This window comes from Nannobrachium achirus (genome assembly GCF_963921795.1).
Source record: "Nannobrachium achirus genome assembly, chromosome: 13".
Classification (NCBI taxonomy): Eukaryota; Metazoa; Chordata; class Actinopteri; order Myctophiformes; family Myctophidae; genus Nannobrachium; species Nannobrachium achirus.
The window spans coordinates 53269734-53285903 of NC_137833.1; the positions used below are offsets into that span (position 1 = coordinate 53269734).

The 16170-nt window shown below is 42.1% G+C and overlaps 1 protein-coding gene across 1 annotated transcript in view; it reads left to right on the forward strand.

Moving 5' to 3' along the window:
• LOC308297435 (uncharacterized protein) overlaps nt 1-9876 on the forward strand; it is a gene marked incomplete at both ends in the record, with an annotated part of 31577 nt that extends 21701 nt beyond the window's left edge. The window contains 7 exons of the mRNA XM_080740841.1: nt 2177-2329; nt 2836-2931; nt 4016-4153; nt 5687-5820; nt 7129-7295; nt 7925-8127; nt 9835-9876. Of these exons, the coding sequence (XP_080596967.1) occupies nt 2177-2329; nt 2836-2931; nt 4016-4153; nt 5687-5820; nt 7129-7295; nt 7925-8127; nt 9835-9876 (933 nt within the window). The remainder of the gene's footprint in view (nt 1-2176; nt 2330-2835; nt 2932-4015; nt 4154-5686; nt 5821-7128; nt 7296-7924; nt 8128-9834) is intronic.
• Between the last annotated feature and the right edge of the window lie 6294 nt (nt 9877-16170).

The following is a 16170-nucleotide window of genomic DNA, read 5'->3' on the forward strand; positions in this document are numbered from 1 at the left end:
AATAAATAAATAAATAAATAAATAAATAAATAAATAAATAAATAAATAAATAAATAAATAGTCAGTCTCGACAGGGGCCTCATATAATAATAATAATTAATGAAATAAATAAAGCTCCTTTTAGTTGACCTTGTACCAGTGAGCCCAGCCAGTGCAGGGGGCGGGGCCATAATTAATTAATTAATTATTTAAAGAATCAGTAGCCTACGCAGTCGGGGGAAAGTTAGTTGCCGGGGCCAATGTGTCCTTTCGGCCTGGTGCAGACAGGGAAATAATTAATTCATTCATTCATTAATTAAATAAATACAGCCAAGGAGTGTGTGTGTGTGTGTGTGTGTGTGTGTGTGTGTGTGTGTGTGTGTGTGTGTGTGTGTGTGTGTGTGTGTGTGTGTGTGTGTGTGCAACGTTTGGCATGGATAAATAAATAATTAAACCAGTAAGACTCCCTAATATATACTGCGTGGCGATTTGCGTGATTTTAGGGCAAAATCTGTAGGAGTAGTGTCCAGAATGGGTTTCGCCTCATGGTGGCGCTAGAAGAGGAGGAGAGAATCGATGGGTGGAGGGCAAGGACTGTCTGTGCAAAATTTGGCACGGATCGGCCAGCGGTTGCAGAGATAGGTTGCAGAGATATGAGCAGTGCAAAAGTGTGACGGACATACAGACAGCTGGTCGAGGTTTCGATAGTAACTGCGACCTGACGGTCGCAATCATTCATTTGTCAGCCTCGACAGTGGCGGCGCCCAAAACAGCTGATCCACAAGCTCACATATGCAGCCTTGTAGATCGGCTGTTTTTATTGTTTTATTTTTTAAATTGTTTCCCCTGCATAGTGCTTTGTTCTATCCGTCATTCAATGTTATATGAGATACTTCAATGGTTTCCTGTGGAAATAAGCTTAGTCTTTTCTAGGATCTCCTTTTAGTTGACCTTGTACCAGTGAACTGTACTGTCAATGACACTGTATACCTATGACAGTCCTATATCAATAATTAGTTCATTCATGAATGACTTCCCTGTGGAAATAAGCCAACAACATTACTGGGATCTCCTTTTAGTTGGGCTTGTACCAAATCATGTTTATTACGTATCTATCTATCTCTCTATCTTCCTATCAATTAGTCACATGCATTCACATTGCACTGAATGCACGCACGCACAGGTCAGCTCAGCTTAGCAGCTGGCTTTTTTTTTTTTTTTTTTTTTCTCTCAGAGCTCCAGACTCAGACACCGAGGTCTCGGAGGGCACCCAAGCCGGACTGCGTGCTCTGGCTGCGGCCGCGAAGCGGCCGCGGCCCCCCTCAACCCCCTGGAGCCAGGTAGAGTCTGGTGAAATAAGAACCTATCTCCCTTAATTGACACTAGCTGCCATGGCAGCTACGCTAGAAAACCCAAACCACGTAACCAATCAAGCCAGCCATGGCCCCCCAGCCCATGGGATACATTCTCCTGGCAGCCGGTTGGCTCTCCCCAATCACCTGACCAGGAAGTGTTCTCTCTCCTTCTCTGTTTACCTAGGAGCAGACGCATGAGTTGAGTGTTGCTTCAAACTATGTCAAGGGATGTATATAGATGTCACATTGCTCTGTTCAATTGCTCTTTAAACAACTTGGGACAACATGAGACGACGCTGTGAACATTTGGACACAAGACGTGGGTCAACGTGCCTCGTGAGGAGAGGAGAGGAGGTGATGCACCATGGTGTCATGAACTTCAAACAGAAGCAGCGCGAGGAACAGGCAGAACCAGACGGCACTGAGGGTGAGAGGAATGAAAATAATGCTGTAATGCTTTGTCACAAAGATTGTATTTAGTTATAATATTCTAAATGAACTAAGCCAGTGGTTCTCAAACCTTTTCATGTGAAGGACCCCCAAAATGATATTTATTTGGCCACGGACCCCCATCTCAAAATATTTAGTTCCAGGGACCACCCAGAAGCAAAATGTGAGTTACAAACGTTCGCTTTGAAAATACATATATTCAAAGATTTGCACACATTTTCACGACTCTTTCAAAAATAGCAGATCTACAAGCTCGCAGCGCGGCACTCGGTGCCGCGCTGTGAGCTTGTATATCTGCTATTTTTCACTGGTTAAAGCATTCAATCATTTCTAGGCCTAAATGGGTTATTTATCACGATAAACGATAATAAGGATTATGGTCCCATCCCTAGGTGGAGGCGGAGTCGGAGTCGGAGGACGAGGGTGCCGCCAGGCGCAGAAGGAGACGGCGCCAGCCCCCGGCGGAGAACGTGGTGTCAGAGGTGGACATCCCCAACGTGGGACGCATCATGGTCCGAGCGGACGCAGACGGATACAACGAAGAGGTTCGTAAAATGTGGTCGGATTGTATCGGTGGTTCTTTTTTATTTACATTTTTATGTCGGGGACTTTTTCAAAAATCTTGACTAAAATCTTACAAATGATTCCCCAAATGTTCATATTGGGAATTGACGATCTACAAGCTCACAACGCGTCGCCATGCGTTGTGAGCTCATAGCTATCTTTGAATATCCGAAGTATAAAATAGGGTTTTTTTTGCACACAGGGTCTGATTTTCCACACGGACAAAACAGACAATATTGTCCAAGAGAGCTCGCCCTCCCTCCCTGTATGCAAAGGGCTTTATTCACTCATTTTGCTGGGGACCCCCTGGAACCCCTTCAAGGATCCTTGGGGGTCCCCACCGGCTGCTGGGCCTCCCTTTGAGAACCACTGAGTTATGTCACACGTGTGTGTTTTTAATCCATACGTCTTCTGTTCATGGCTATGATGATGTGGATAGGAATGTAGTTTCTAACATCTATGTGCTTGTATGTTGTTCCCTGTCCAGATGATGCTGACTCCAGCCATGCAGGGAGTCATCATGGCTATTGCCAAGGCCAGACAAACCTTTGACGACGAAGGCCCTGAGAAAGCTCTCATCAAGGTATGCCTTTAACCGTGAGGTGGAAGGTCTTGCCCTAAAAGTGTCAAACCAACCAGCAATCAGCAGTGGTGTATTGGAGTATTTCCAATTTTCTGTACTTTTACTTCTACTCGACTACAATTATTTAAAACTTTTAGTTACTACTTCTTTTTAGATTTAGATTTTTATTACAAAACATACATTAAAGCACGTCAGTCCTACAGTATTATACATTTCGGCCATTTGAAAATATTTTAGTTTTCAAAAGATTTGTATACATTTTATTCATTTGAAAACTTGCGAAATAGGACATTCTGCTTAATGACTATTTTATACTTTTGGTACTTTAAGTACATTTTGATACCAGTACTTTTGTACTATAACTAAAATATATATATTTTTAATATTGGACTTTAACTTGTAGCAGAGTATTTCTACATTGCAGTATTGATACTTTTACTTAAAAAAAAAGAATTGAACGTCCCACCACTGACAAACAGTGCTCTGACCAGAGGAGGAAAAATATAATAAAAGTAATAATGCAATACCTCTGTGTAAAAATACTCTGTTGCAAGTCAGTCGTTTATTCAAAATTGCAAAAGTGTTTGCATCAAAATATTACTACAGTGCCAAAAATAAAAGTACTTGTTAATCATCTAAATCTACAAAACTACTTGTAATGAATAACTAATTGTACTTCTTAATTACTGAGTCTATGTATTTATTCATTACTTTCCCACCTCTGCTTATGTCCCATTTTTCTCTGGCTGCCCTGGGTCCTGCCCTGTGCCCCGTAACCCCAGACAGGATTTGTACAACAATAACAGATTGCATAACGATCTTTCAGCGAAACGGGTGCGTTTTGGTACAGCAAGCCACCCTTCATTGCTGAATTGGATTAGTGGTGAGGTTAAGAGCCTCTCGAAACGAGCACCTCCTCTTTTTCTGCTTCGAAACACCGAAGCAGGCGGACATTATCTGGACGCAAACACATAGATTTAGTCTCTTGCGTTCTTTATTTTATTTGTTTTGTGTTGCTGCTTGGGATTCCCGATGCCTCTGCCGCCACGCTGTGCCTCACCGGTGGTGTGATTGTGTTCTGCAGGGCAAGAGGACCAACCTGCGTAAGAACGGCTCGGAGCGCATCAGCCACAGCATGAGGGTCAAGTTCAACCCGCTGGCTCTGCTGCTGGACTCCTCGCTGGAGGGAGAGTTTGACCTGGTGCAGAGGATCATCTACGAGGTGAGGAAGCTGCTCCGATCGATCGGTGGCAGATTTAAATTAGCCGATTTATTCAATTAATGATGCGATCGGCCGTCACCGATCCGGAAAGTGGATCTTTTATAATATAGCTGCTAAGTTTACATCCTAAATAGCTGTTGCCACACAGCACAGTCTGATTGGTAGAACACGTTTGGTGGTGGAAGTAATGCAACTGCAGACATCCTTTTGTTAGGTATATCAGTTTAAATAATTTTGAATTCATGTTTCTATAATTTGCAATAATTCAACTGTATGGCATGCTAATGTTTTGTATTTGACATTGTATTTTATTACTACATACGTAATTAATCAATAATCATCTGTAACAGAGGTTAAATATTTTCCTTTAAAAATAAATCGGTATCGGCGGATCATGAAAAAATAAATCGGTGATCGGAAATAAACCTCCAAAAAAGTGATCGGAGCATCCCGGAGCACTGGTTCCCATTTAGGGATGGGACGGTATGAAAGTTTCATGTCCCGATTATTGTGACCAAAGAAATGGTGATTTACAATCGCGATAATCAAAATATCCCCAACATTATCCCGGTGGCGGAACATTTGCCAAAAAAAAATCTGATCTACAAGCTCACAGCGCATTACGGTTGCGACGCGTTGTGAGCTTGAAGGTCGGCTATTTTTTGGGCAAAGAGATTTGGTAGAGAGTGAAAAAAAGACTATCAAGTATGTTATTTCCAGGTTAGTTTTATCGAGGGTTTAAAATGGTAATGGATGGGACGATAATCGTTGTCGTTTATGCAACTCGGCAAATAAAAGGTCAATTGATCCCAGTGCATGACGGAGGATAATTTCGCGGTTTCATGTTTTTTTATCACGATAACCGACAATAACGATTATCGTCCCATCCCTAGTTCCCCAACAGTGGGTCGGGACCAGTGTTGGTCGTGTCGCGCACGTACAGCTTGTAGATCGGTTGTTTGGGTCCCGGGGCAAACCTCTAATTTCAATTGATTATTATCACTAATTAACCACTTCAACCCTATTTACATTTCGGCCATTTGAAAATAGCCGATCTCATCGCGACACATTGTGAGCTTTCAAAAGATTTTTACGAGTTACTTTACTTACTTACTTTTAAGTACATTTTTATGCCAATACTTTTGTACTTTCAGTCAAGTACATTTTGAATTTCCGGACTTTTACTTGTAGAGTATTTCTATATTCCATCACTGATACTTTTAAGTAAAGAATTTTAGTACTTTATCCACCACTGGTGTTTGGTACTATTTGGCCATTCGAAAGTAGCAGATATACAAGATCCATCAGCCTATTTGGCCATTCGAAAGTAGCAGATATACAAGATCCATCAGCCTATTTGGCCATTCGAAAGTAGCAGATATACAAGATCCATCAGCCTATTTGGCCATTCGAAAGTAGCAGATATACAAGATCCATCAGCCTAATATATTAGGCTGACAGGTGTGCCTGGAGCTCAGACCAGGCCCCAGTGCCTGTATTTCTGTGACTAACAAGTCAATATGGCGCCCCCAGGTGGACGATCCGAGCCAGCCCAACGACGAGGGCATCACTGCCCTGCACAACGCTGTGTGTGCCGGACACACAGAGATCGTCAAGTTCCTGGTGCAGTTTGGAGTCAACGTCAACGCTGCAGACAGCGACGGATGGTAAGTGGCCGCCGTTACAATCGTGATGACGAAAAATCACATTATGTTTTCCATATGTATGGAAAGTAAAGCCCTGCTTCATCAAACAAGGCCGTCGCACAAAAGTAGTGAAAACAGCAGATTTACAAGCACACAATGCCTCGCGGTGCGAGGCGTTGTGTGCTTGTAGATTGCCTGTTTTCACTAGTTTAGTTCATTTTTTTTAAATGATGAAAACAAACGGTTTTGGACATACAAGGTTTCCACCCGACAATGACGATATATAGCTTGCTGCTTAGAAAAAAAAAAAAATAGGGCTGTCACGATTATTATATAATCGTCTAATCGCAATTATTTGACATAATCGCAAATATTTTGTCATAATCGTGAATTTTGAAAAATGCTCATACTTTTCAAACATTTTTAGAAATAGTGGAAATAGCAGATCTACAAGCTCACAATTGTGAGCTTGTAGATCGGCTATTTCCACTATCAATGTTCTTTTTTTAAGTATAAAGTTATCAAATATTTCATATTTTCTTTGTATGTTTAGGTTATGTGTCATATCTGCCATGTGCAACTTCAAAGCCTAAAAGCCAAACAGTAATGTAATTGTCAAAGACAAAAACACAATTAAATCGTTAATCGCAGTAATTTGAGTGACAATTAATCGTCATGTAAGATGCCATAATCGTGACAGCCCTAAATGTAAACATAAAATGTAAAGATATGTTAAAATGTATTTTTTTAAGAGAAATGCCAGCTTGAGGGGCGGCATAGCTCAGGGGTAGAGAAACCGTTATTAGAGCACGAAGGGTTCCCGAAGGGTTCCCAGTTCGAATCCGGGCTCCCCCTGAGTTAATGTCGAAGGGTCCTTGGGCAAGACTCTGAACCCCTAATTGCTCCCGGTGAGTAGGTTGGTACCTTGCATGGTTTCCTCCGCCACCGGTGTATGAATGTGTGCGTGAATGTGTGAATGTAATGCACAATCTATGTAAAGCGCTTTGGATAAAAGCGCTATATAAATGCACCATTTACCATTTTCCTGATTTTATATACAGCCAGGAAGGGTGTAGTTAGGGTGTAGTGCTCAAATACCTGTAGATGTTCTGGCTACGCGAGACAAGGTTCTATCCTAACCTTTCTTTTTTGTCAATTAAGTCCTGTGTAAAATGACCCCAGAAAATGCGGTTGTAAACTGTAACTCTCTCTCTCTCTCTCTCTCTCTCTCTCTCTCTCTCTCTCTCTCTCTCTCTCTCTCTCTCTCTCTCTCTCTCTCTCTCTCTCTCTCTCTCTCTCTCTCTCTCTCTCTCTCTCTGTCTGTCTCAGGACGCCGCTGCACTGTGCTGCCTCCTGTAACAACGTGCAGGTGTGTAAGTTCCTGGTGGAGTCTGGAGCGGCGGTGTTCGCCATGACCTACAGCGACATGCAGACTGCTGCTGATAAGTGTGAGGAGATGGAGGAGGGATACACGCAGTGCTCCCAGTTCCTCTACGGTAAGACTGTGTGTGTGTGTGTGTGTGTGTGTGTGTGTGTGTGTGTGTGTGTGTGTGTGTGTGTGTGTGTGTGAGATTTATTATTGTTTATTGTGATTAAAAAACATAATCATAACGTGGAGATTTAGATTTATCGTGAGATTGTCCTCTGTCATGCACTGGGATCAATTCACCTTTTATTTGCCAAGCTGCATATCAGGCACCATTTAAACCCTCTATGATTGGTAAAACTGACCAGGAAATAACGTACTTGATACTGTCTCTTTTCACACTCTCTGCCAAAAAATAGGCAATCTATAGCTCACAATGCGGAGCTTGTGGATCTGCTATTTTTCAACGACAAAATGATGGTCGTTATAAGATGGCTCCGTTTCCGTCTAATTTTTGCAAGTCTTTGAATATATTTTTTTAAAAGCGAACATTTGTAACTCAAATATTGCTTCTGGGTGGTCCCTGGAACGACATATTTTTAAGATGGGGTCCGCTGCTAAATACATATAATACCGGGGGGGTCCTTGACATTAAAATGTTTGAGAACCACTGATCACAGGTTTAACAAGAACCTTAGCAGGGCATCTTTTAGAATCAGGTCCTCAGGTCATAACCCCCACCTCTCCCCCACTCCCCAGGCGTCCAGGAGAAGATGGGCATCATGAACCGTGGCGTGGTGTACGGCCTGTGGGACTACGCCGCCGAGAACGCAGACGAGCTGTCCTACCACGAGGGCGACTGCATGGCCATCGTACGCCGGGAGGACGAGGACGAGGTGGAGTGGTGGTGGGCGCGCACGGCCGCCGGCGCCGAGGGGTACATCCCCCGCAACCTGCTAGGGGTGAGTTCACGGAGGAAGATAATGATAGCCAGTGGCAGAACGATTTTCACAGTGCTTGATCGGCTTTCGGGCCGAAACTCCAAAATGTTAATTTTCTTGAAAATGAGTTCAAGTGGAGTTGGGAGGTTTTGACCGACGTGCTTTTTACTACTTTTCATTGGTTCAATATTATTTTAACAAACACACAGACGTAAAGGGTGTTCAATAGCACATATGTATGAAAACAAGAGAGGGCCAATCGGGTGGAGTTAGCTGGTTTGGCAGAAAGTGTGGAGTTAGGAGGTTTTGGCCCAAGCACTTTTTACTACTTTCCATTGGTTCAATATTATTTTAACCAACACTCAGATGTAAAGAGTGTTCAATAGCCCTGATTTATGCAAAAAGAAATCAAAAACCTCAAAAATGGAGTTAAGAGGTTTTGGCCAGACAGTGACGAATATAATCCGATAGTAATCATTGCTATAGAGTCTTTGTTCAGTAACAGGTGTCTCCCTGTTTCTTCAGCTCTTTAATAAACAGAATAAATCAACCTTTTTTGGTTGGGATACAGATTTTATCCAATCAGGAACTCATACAGGATACAGGTTAAACAAGTGGTATCGGAAGCGATGACACAAAGAAATGAGCAGACACAATTGGAACTGGAACACTACTGTATATAATTGACACTGATAAATGGGTTCTCTCTTATAATTGGTTTAAAATTTCCAACCCACCTAAAAGAATATTTTCTGTTCTGAGACAGGGAGACTGTTACAAAAAATATACATATATAAAACTCTGTAGCAGAGTGATTAATAACGGCGGCAGTGGCTCAGGGGTAGAGTTGCCGTCTTAGAACACGGAGGGTTCCCGAAGGGTTCCCAGTTCGATCCCGGGCTCCTCCAGAGTTGGTGTCGAAGAGTCCTTGAGCAAGACTCTGAACCCCTAATTGCTTCTGGGGATAATGTTTAATGTTTAACAAAAACAAAAATTTCACTTACCCTACCTTTAATTCATAATTATATGTTTGGGGTTCCGGGGAGACACCAAATGTATCTTTTTGGGCCTTGAGCTGCAAAGATTGGGAGCCCCTGGATTTAACGTTGTGTCCCTTAACCCATTTAGGCCTAGAATTATTGAATGTTTTAGCTATTGAAAAATAGCAGATCTACAAGCTCACAGCGCGGCACCGAGTGCCGCGCTGCAAGCTTGTAGATCTGCTATTTTTGAAAAAGTTGTGAAAATGTGTGCAAATCTTTGAATATATGTATTTTTAAAGCGAACGTTTGTAACTCAAATTTTGCTTCTGGGGTGGTCCCTGGAACTAGATATTTTGAGATGGGGGTCCGTGGCCAAATAAATATCATTTTGGGGGTCCTTCACATGAAAATGTTTGAGAACCACTGACATACAGTAGTAGTCTCTCAAGAACAGACTAACTGAGCTCCAGTTAAGTGAAAAGAACCTTTTCTTTAACGATGGCTCGCCAGATTGCTGACATAGAAACATAGATTTTTCAAAAAACCTTAGAAGGATTCAAATGACACTTACTGTATAGAATCGGGTCAAAATTCGAATTTTCATGATTTTTCAAAAATAGCAGATCTACAAGCTCGCAGCGCGGCACTCGGTGCCGCGCTGTGAGCTTGTATATCTGCTATTTTTCAATAGTTAAAGCATGAAATAATGTTCTAACTGGGTTTATGTCTCCTGTCCTCCCAACAGCTCTACCCTAGAATAAAGCCCCGTCAGAGAAGCCTGGCTTAGAGGAGGACATGTCCCACTGTGTCAGACACACAGACAGACAGACTGAGAGGACACAGACACTCACTGGACATCTTCAGCTGGGTGGACCACCAGAGACAAAGCAATCAAAATGAAGAACGTGGAAATAAGACCAAACCATATGAAGGATCTTTAAAAAATGAACTATGAACTATTATGAACACCACACTAATAGCTGGGCCCGGGGAAACCACAGTACGTTTCTGGTCCAACTGGCACTTTTTTTATATAACGTCTCCACAGACAGGATTTCCACATCTATTTTTCCAGACCACTCCTTGATGTACTGTACACTAATGGCATTATGCTGTATTGCTCCCTTTCCTTTTTTTTATTTTCTATTTTTTAACTTGTTTCATAATGAGATTTAAGCATCTGGGGCCGTTTATAATGCGTGCGACCCCCGAGCCATTATGTTGGGATGTCAAATGGAATAGGGTTGCAATATCGGTTTACTTTTTTCGATTAATCGGATAATCGAGAAGGGTTTCAAATTTAAATGTATTTTATTTTTTATAATCAACTAAATCGATGAGTCTGACTGATTAACCACTTTAGCCCTATTTTATATTTTGTTCTACAATGGTGTTAAGAAGAAAACAGCCAAAATAGCCGATCTACAAGCTCATTAACTCGTAAATGGCTATTTTCACTGTTTCACTATCAGTTAGTGTCATTAACTGTTGCGCCCCTAAAAGGGAGCAAGCAGTATTTTACAGTAGAAAATGTGAATTATTTTTTGTCTTTACACCTTTATTTTTTTTAGTTATTTCTTCGAGCTTAACTGGTTGTTTTCGATAGGTTCACCACACAGTGCATGATATGAATGACAGGAGGATGATGATGATGAAGATGATCGTGATGATGATCGTGCTTTTTGAAAATGTCCCCCTTTCTGTTACCGTGACAATCCCTTGAGGCTTGGTACTTTTGCCTTGGTCCTTTACTTGGCAAATATGCCTCAGTTTAACATAATATACAGTAATTAGCTGCATCAACAACAGCTGTACAGCTTTTCAAACTTGGATTCTTTCCTCAAACTACCATTCCAGCTCTGGATTCTAGAATGTGCAATGATCACCATGATGTGGTTGATGATTTTGCTTAACCCATTTAGGCCTAGAATTATTGAAAGCTTTAACCAGTGAAAAATAGCAGATATACAAGCTCACAGCGCGGCACCGAGTGCCGCGCTGCGAGCTTGTAGATCTGCGAGCTTGTAGATCTGCTAATTCGTCGTGAAAATGTGTGCAAATCGTTGAATATATGTATTTTCAAAGCGAACGTTTGTAACTCAAATTTTGATTCTGGAGGGTTCCTGGACTAAATATTTTGAGATGGGGGTCCATGGCCAAATACATATCATTTTGGGGGTCCTTGACATGAAAAGGTTTGAGAACCACTAACATAGTAGTCTCTCAAGAACAGACTAACTGAGCTCCAGTTAAGTGAGAAGGATTCAAAAGACACTTATTGAATCGGGTCAAAATTCTGATTTTCACGATTTTTCAAAAGTAGCAGATCTACAAGCTCACAGCGCGGCACTCGGTGCCACGCTGTGAGCTTGTATATCTGCTATTTTTCAATAGTTAAAGCTTAAAATAATGATAATAATGTGTACCCGTTCTAAAAGAGAGAGACCTACTGCTATGCTTTTGACTCTTCTGTGGTCAATGACACCCCAGAAGCCAGCCCAGCCTCCTTCTCTTCCCCGGGCTGACAATGTGGCCGAGATACCCACAGACATACTGATACTAACATATACTGCAGCAGGTTGAATATTGGTGTGAAGGAGATCATAGGCAAGAGACCAAGGAGGTGATATAATAATATGTTGTTTTTTTATATCACTTTATGATACAGATTGTTTTAGAGGCGTTGCGATGAGAAGGCCACTCTTGAAGGAGCACTCTTCACCCATGTTTCCCCCTTTCCCCCAACCCCATCTTCACATAATTAGTCCTTGCTAATCGTCGTTGTCGGGTGGAAACCTTTTTATCATTTAAAAAAAATAACTAAACTAGTGAAAACAGCCGATCTACAAGCACACAACGCCTCGCGGTGTGCTTGTAGATCGGCTGTTTTCACAACTTTCATGCGACGGCCTTGTCTGATGAAGCGGGGCTTTACTTCGCGAAAAAACATACAAATTTGAAACTTTGGAGATATGAGGTTTCTGCCCGACAACGACGAAATGACGATCGTTATAAGATGGCGCCGTTTCCGTCTAATCACTGTGACTGTGTCTCGTCGGTTGGCTGCTGGGGACAGGTCAGCAGCCTGCCTGTACCAGTGACATACATCATCAATGGGGGATTCCAAACTAATAGAAACCCTGGCCTTTATGGAGCCATTGTTCCTTTGTTTTGAAAGAAAGTTTGAAATCTTGTTCTGAAATGACCACAGATGATGCCATCATCGATAAGCACGTTTTCCAACCATCCACGGACCACCGCTGAGAAAGCTTGTAGACGGCGTCCTGTAGTGAGCGTTCCATAATTGCAGTATAATATGGATACAGTACGTACATACAATATGTATGGAGGTGATAAAGACGCAAAATGTTCCTTCAATTCAGTGGTTCTCAAAGTGGGCTCCAGGGGGCCCCACCAGGGGTCCTCGAGAGGGGTTCCAGGGGGTCCCCAACCAAATGTCTGATAGTTGTCTGTAACTCTGAGAGCGTACAAATGGATTGTGTTCCATTTGTACGTACTAAAGTATAGATTGGGGGTATCAAAATTGTATCAAATGGGGGTTGGTGGCCTAATCCATATCAAACTGGGCGGTCCTTGAAATGAAAATGGTTGAGAATCATTGCTATTAGTTGTTAAAAGGCTTCTTTTATGGGGGATCCGTGGCTGTGGGCTAATATGTGTCAATTTGGGGGGTCCTTGACATGAAAAAGAACCACTGATTTGATCCAAACCCTCTTCAATCTTTGTTGTTTTGTAGTAACGGTGAACGATGCCGTTCTCTTTATAACGAGTGCAGTTATTTTTTTTTAAGTCTCATGTTTCACTAAACCCGTCTGCCATCAGTTGATGCGTTCTAAATCCCAGACATCATGGCTGTCAACGCAGATATATTTATTTTTGCTACCTATCGTTCTATTTTCTTGTCCTCTTGGCAATATACTGTAACCACACACACACGTAGTATTTCCCACATTTACAATAAAAATACTTTGTACTACTAAGTATTTGTGGTGATTTTTATACTCGTTTCTGGCCATTTGGTGCCATTTCTCTTGAGTGTTATCTTAGGAGACTGGGGGTACGTAACAAAAGGTATCTTACCACACTGATCTCTTGCTTAGAATATCGGATTTTAACCTAAGATTCCATGATTTTATTCAATGCACCAAGAAAGAACATTGTGTGTGTGTGTGTGTGTGTGTGTGTGTGTGTGTGTGTGTGTGTGTGTGTGTGTGTGTGTGTGTGTGTGTGTGTGTGTGTGTGTGTGTGTGTGTGTGTGTGTGTGTGTGTGTGTGCAGAGCGTGTGCGTGTGCGCACGTTGCACACACACAGTTGGCATTCACTGACTATGGGACAACTAGCAGGTGACACTGACTGCACAGACTACAACTGAATGGAATCATGACATGATATCATCGTATAGCCCCTGGGTATAGATAGGATCCTGCTGTAAGGAATATTTTCAGGCTAGTATATAATAGTAATGAAATGGTGCTAGGCCCACTCAGCTATGTTTACAATGATGTGCCTGCCTGGGACTGGGCCTGAACTTGGAGAAAATGGAAATAACAATACATTGACGTAATGAAATTGGGACACTTTTTTTGTATTGTTTGTTATTTATGGTACACTTGCATCATCACAAAGTGGTTTGTACTCTGTAATGATGCTTTGATAAAGTGTTTAAGTATGTCATCTGTGTGTGTGTGTGTGTGCGTGTGTGCGTGCGTGCGTGCGTGCGTGCGTGCGTGCGTGCGTGCGTGCGTGCGTTGGTGACGAAACTTTTTTGCATACATTGACTAAGCCCCTCCCCTTCATTAACATACGGTCGTCTGCATTTTTTACGCGCTGGGAAACCTACCTTAACGCCCTCATTAGCATAATGTATGCGAGCATAATGTATGCGCACCACGCCCACACGCATTTCCAAACCACGCCCGCCCCCAATTTGCATATGTCGACTAAGCTCCTCCCCTTCATTTACATACGACCGCCTGCATTTTTTACGCGCTGGGAAACGCCACTTAACAGCCGCATTAGCATAATTTATGCGGACCACACCCACACGCATTTCCAAACCATGCCCCGCCCCCAATTTTTTTAAGTCGACTAAACTCCTCCCCTTCATTTACACACGGTCGTCTGCTTTTTTTACGCGCTGGGAAATCTACCTTAACGCCCTCATTAGCATAATGTATGCGAGCATAATGTATGCGCACCACGCCCACACGCATTTCCAAACCACGCCCCGCCCCCAATTTGCATATGTTGACTAAGCTCCTCCCCTTCATTTACATACGGCCGCCTGCATTTTTTACGCGCTGGGAAACGCCACTTAACAGCCTCATTAGCATAATTTATGCGGACCACACCCACACGCATTTCCAAACCATGCCCCGCCCCCAATTTTTTTAAGTCGACTAAACTCCTCCCCTTCATTTACATACGGTCGTCTGCTTTTTTTACGCGCTGGGAAACCTACCTTAACGCCCTCACTAGCATAATGTATGCGAGCATAATGTATGCGCACCACGCCCACACGCATTTCCAAACCACGCCCCGCCCCCAATTTGCATATGTTGACTAAGCTCCTCCCCTTCATTTACATACGGCCGCCTGCATTTTTTACGGGCTGGGAAACGCCACTTAACAGCCTCATTAGCATAATTTATGCGGACCACACCCACACGCATTTCCAAACCATGCCCCGCCCCCAATTTTTTTAAGTCGACTAAACTCCTCCCCTTCATTTACATACGGTCGTCTGCATTTTTTACGCGCTGGGAAACCTACCTTAACGCCCTCATTAGCATAATGTATGCGAGCATAATGTATGCGCACCACGCCCACACGCATTTCCAAACCACGCCCGCCCCAAATTTGCATATGTCGACTAAGCTCCTCCCCTTCATTTACATACGGCCGTCTGCATTTTTTACGCGCTGGGAAACGCCACTTAACAGCCTCATTTGCATAATGTATGCGCACCACACCCACACGCATTTCCAATTAATTAGCAACAAGACGCGCACGTCGAATGCAAGTTGTGCAGTCTCATTTACATAATTAATGCAGACCACGCCCCCAACCTCATTTGCATAATTAATGCAGCCTCATTTACATAATAATCATTTGCATAATTAATGTAGCCTCATTTACATAACAATATGTAAATGAGATTATTTATTTATTTATTTATTTATTTATTTATTTATTGAAGGAAGAAAGAAAGAAAGAAAGAAAGAAAGAAAGAAAGAAAGAAAGAAAGGTTGCACGCTATTTAATTATTTATTTATTTATTTATTTATTGAAGGAAGGAAGGAAGGAAGGAAGGAAGGAAGGAAGAAAGATGTACGCTATTTGTTTATATATATTTATTTATTTATTTATTTAGCCGATAGGCAGACGCCTGGGGGGGGGGGGGGGGGGGCGGAGACCCGATTCCGGATAAGCGGTTGAAGATGGATGGATGGATGGATGGATGGATGGATGGATGGAAGGAAACATAGTCGGGAGGGAAATAAATAAATACATAAATAAATGAATGAATGAATGAATGAATGAATGAATAAATAAATAAATAAATAAATAAATAAATAAATAAATAAATAAATAAATAAATAAATAAATAAATAAATAAATAAATAAATAAATAAATAAATAAATAGTCAGTCTCGACAGGGGCCTCATATAATAATAATAATTAATGAAATAAATAAAGCTCCTTTTAGTTGACCTTGTACCAGTGAGCCCAGCCAGTGCAGGGGGCGGGGCCATAATTAATTAATTAATTATTTAAAGAATCAGTAGCCTACGCAGTCGGGGGAAAGTTAGTTGCCGGGGCCAATGTGTCCTTTCGGCCTGGTGCAGACAGGGAAATAATTAATTCATTCATTCATTCATTAAATAAATACAGCCAAGGAGTGTGAGTGTGTGTGTGTGTGTGTGTGTGTGTGTGTGTGTGTGTGTGTGTGTGTGTGTGTGTGTGTGTGTGTGTGTGTGTGCAACGTTTGGCATGGATAAATAAATAATTAAACCAGTAAGACTCCCTAATATATACTGCGTGGCGATTTGCGTGATT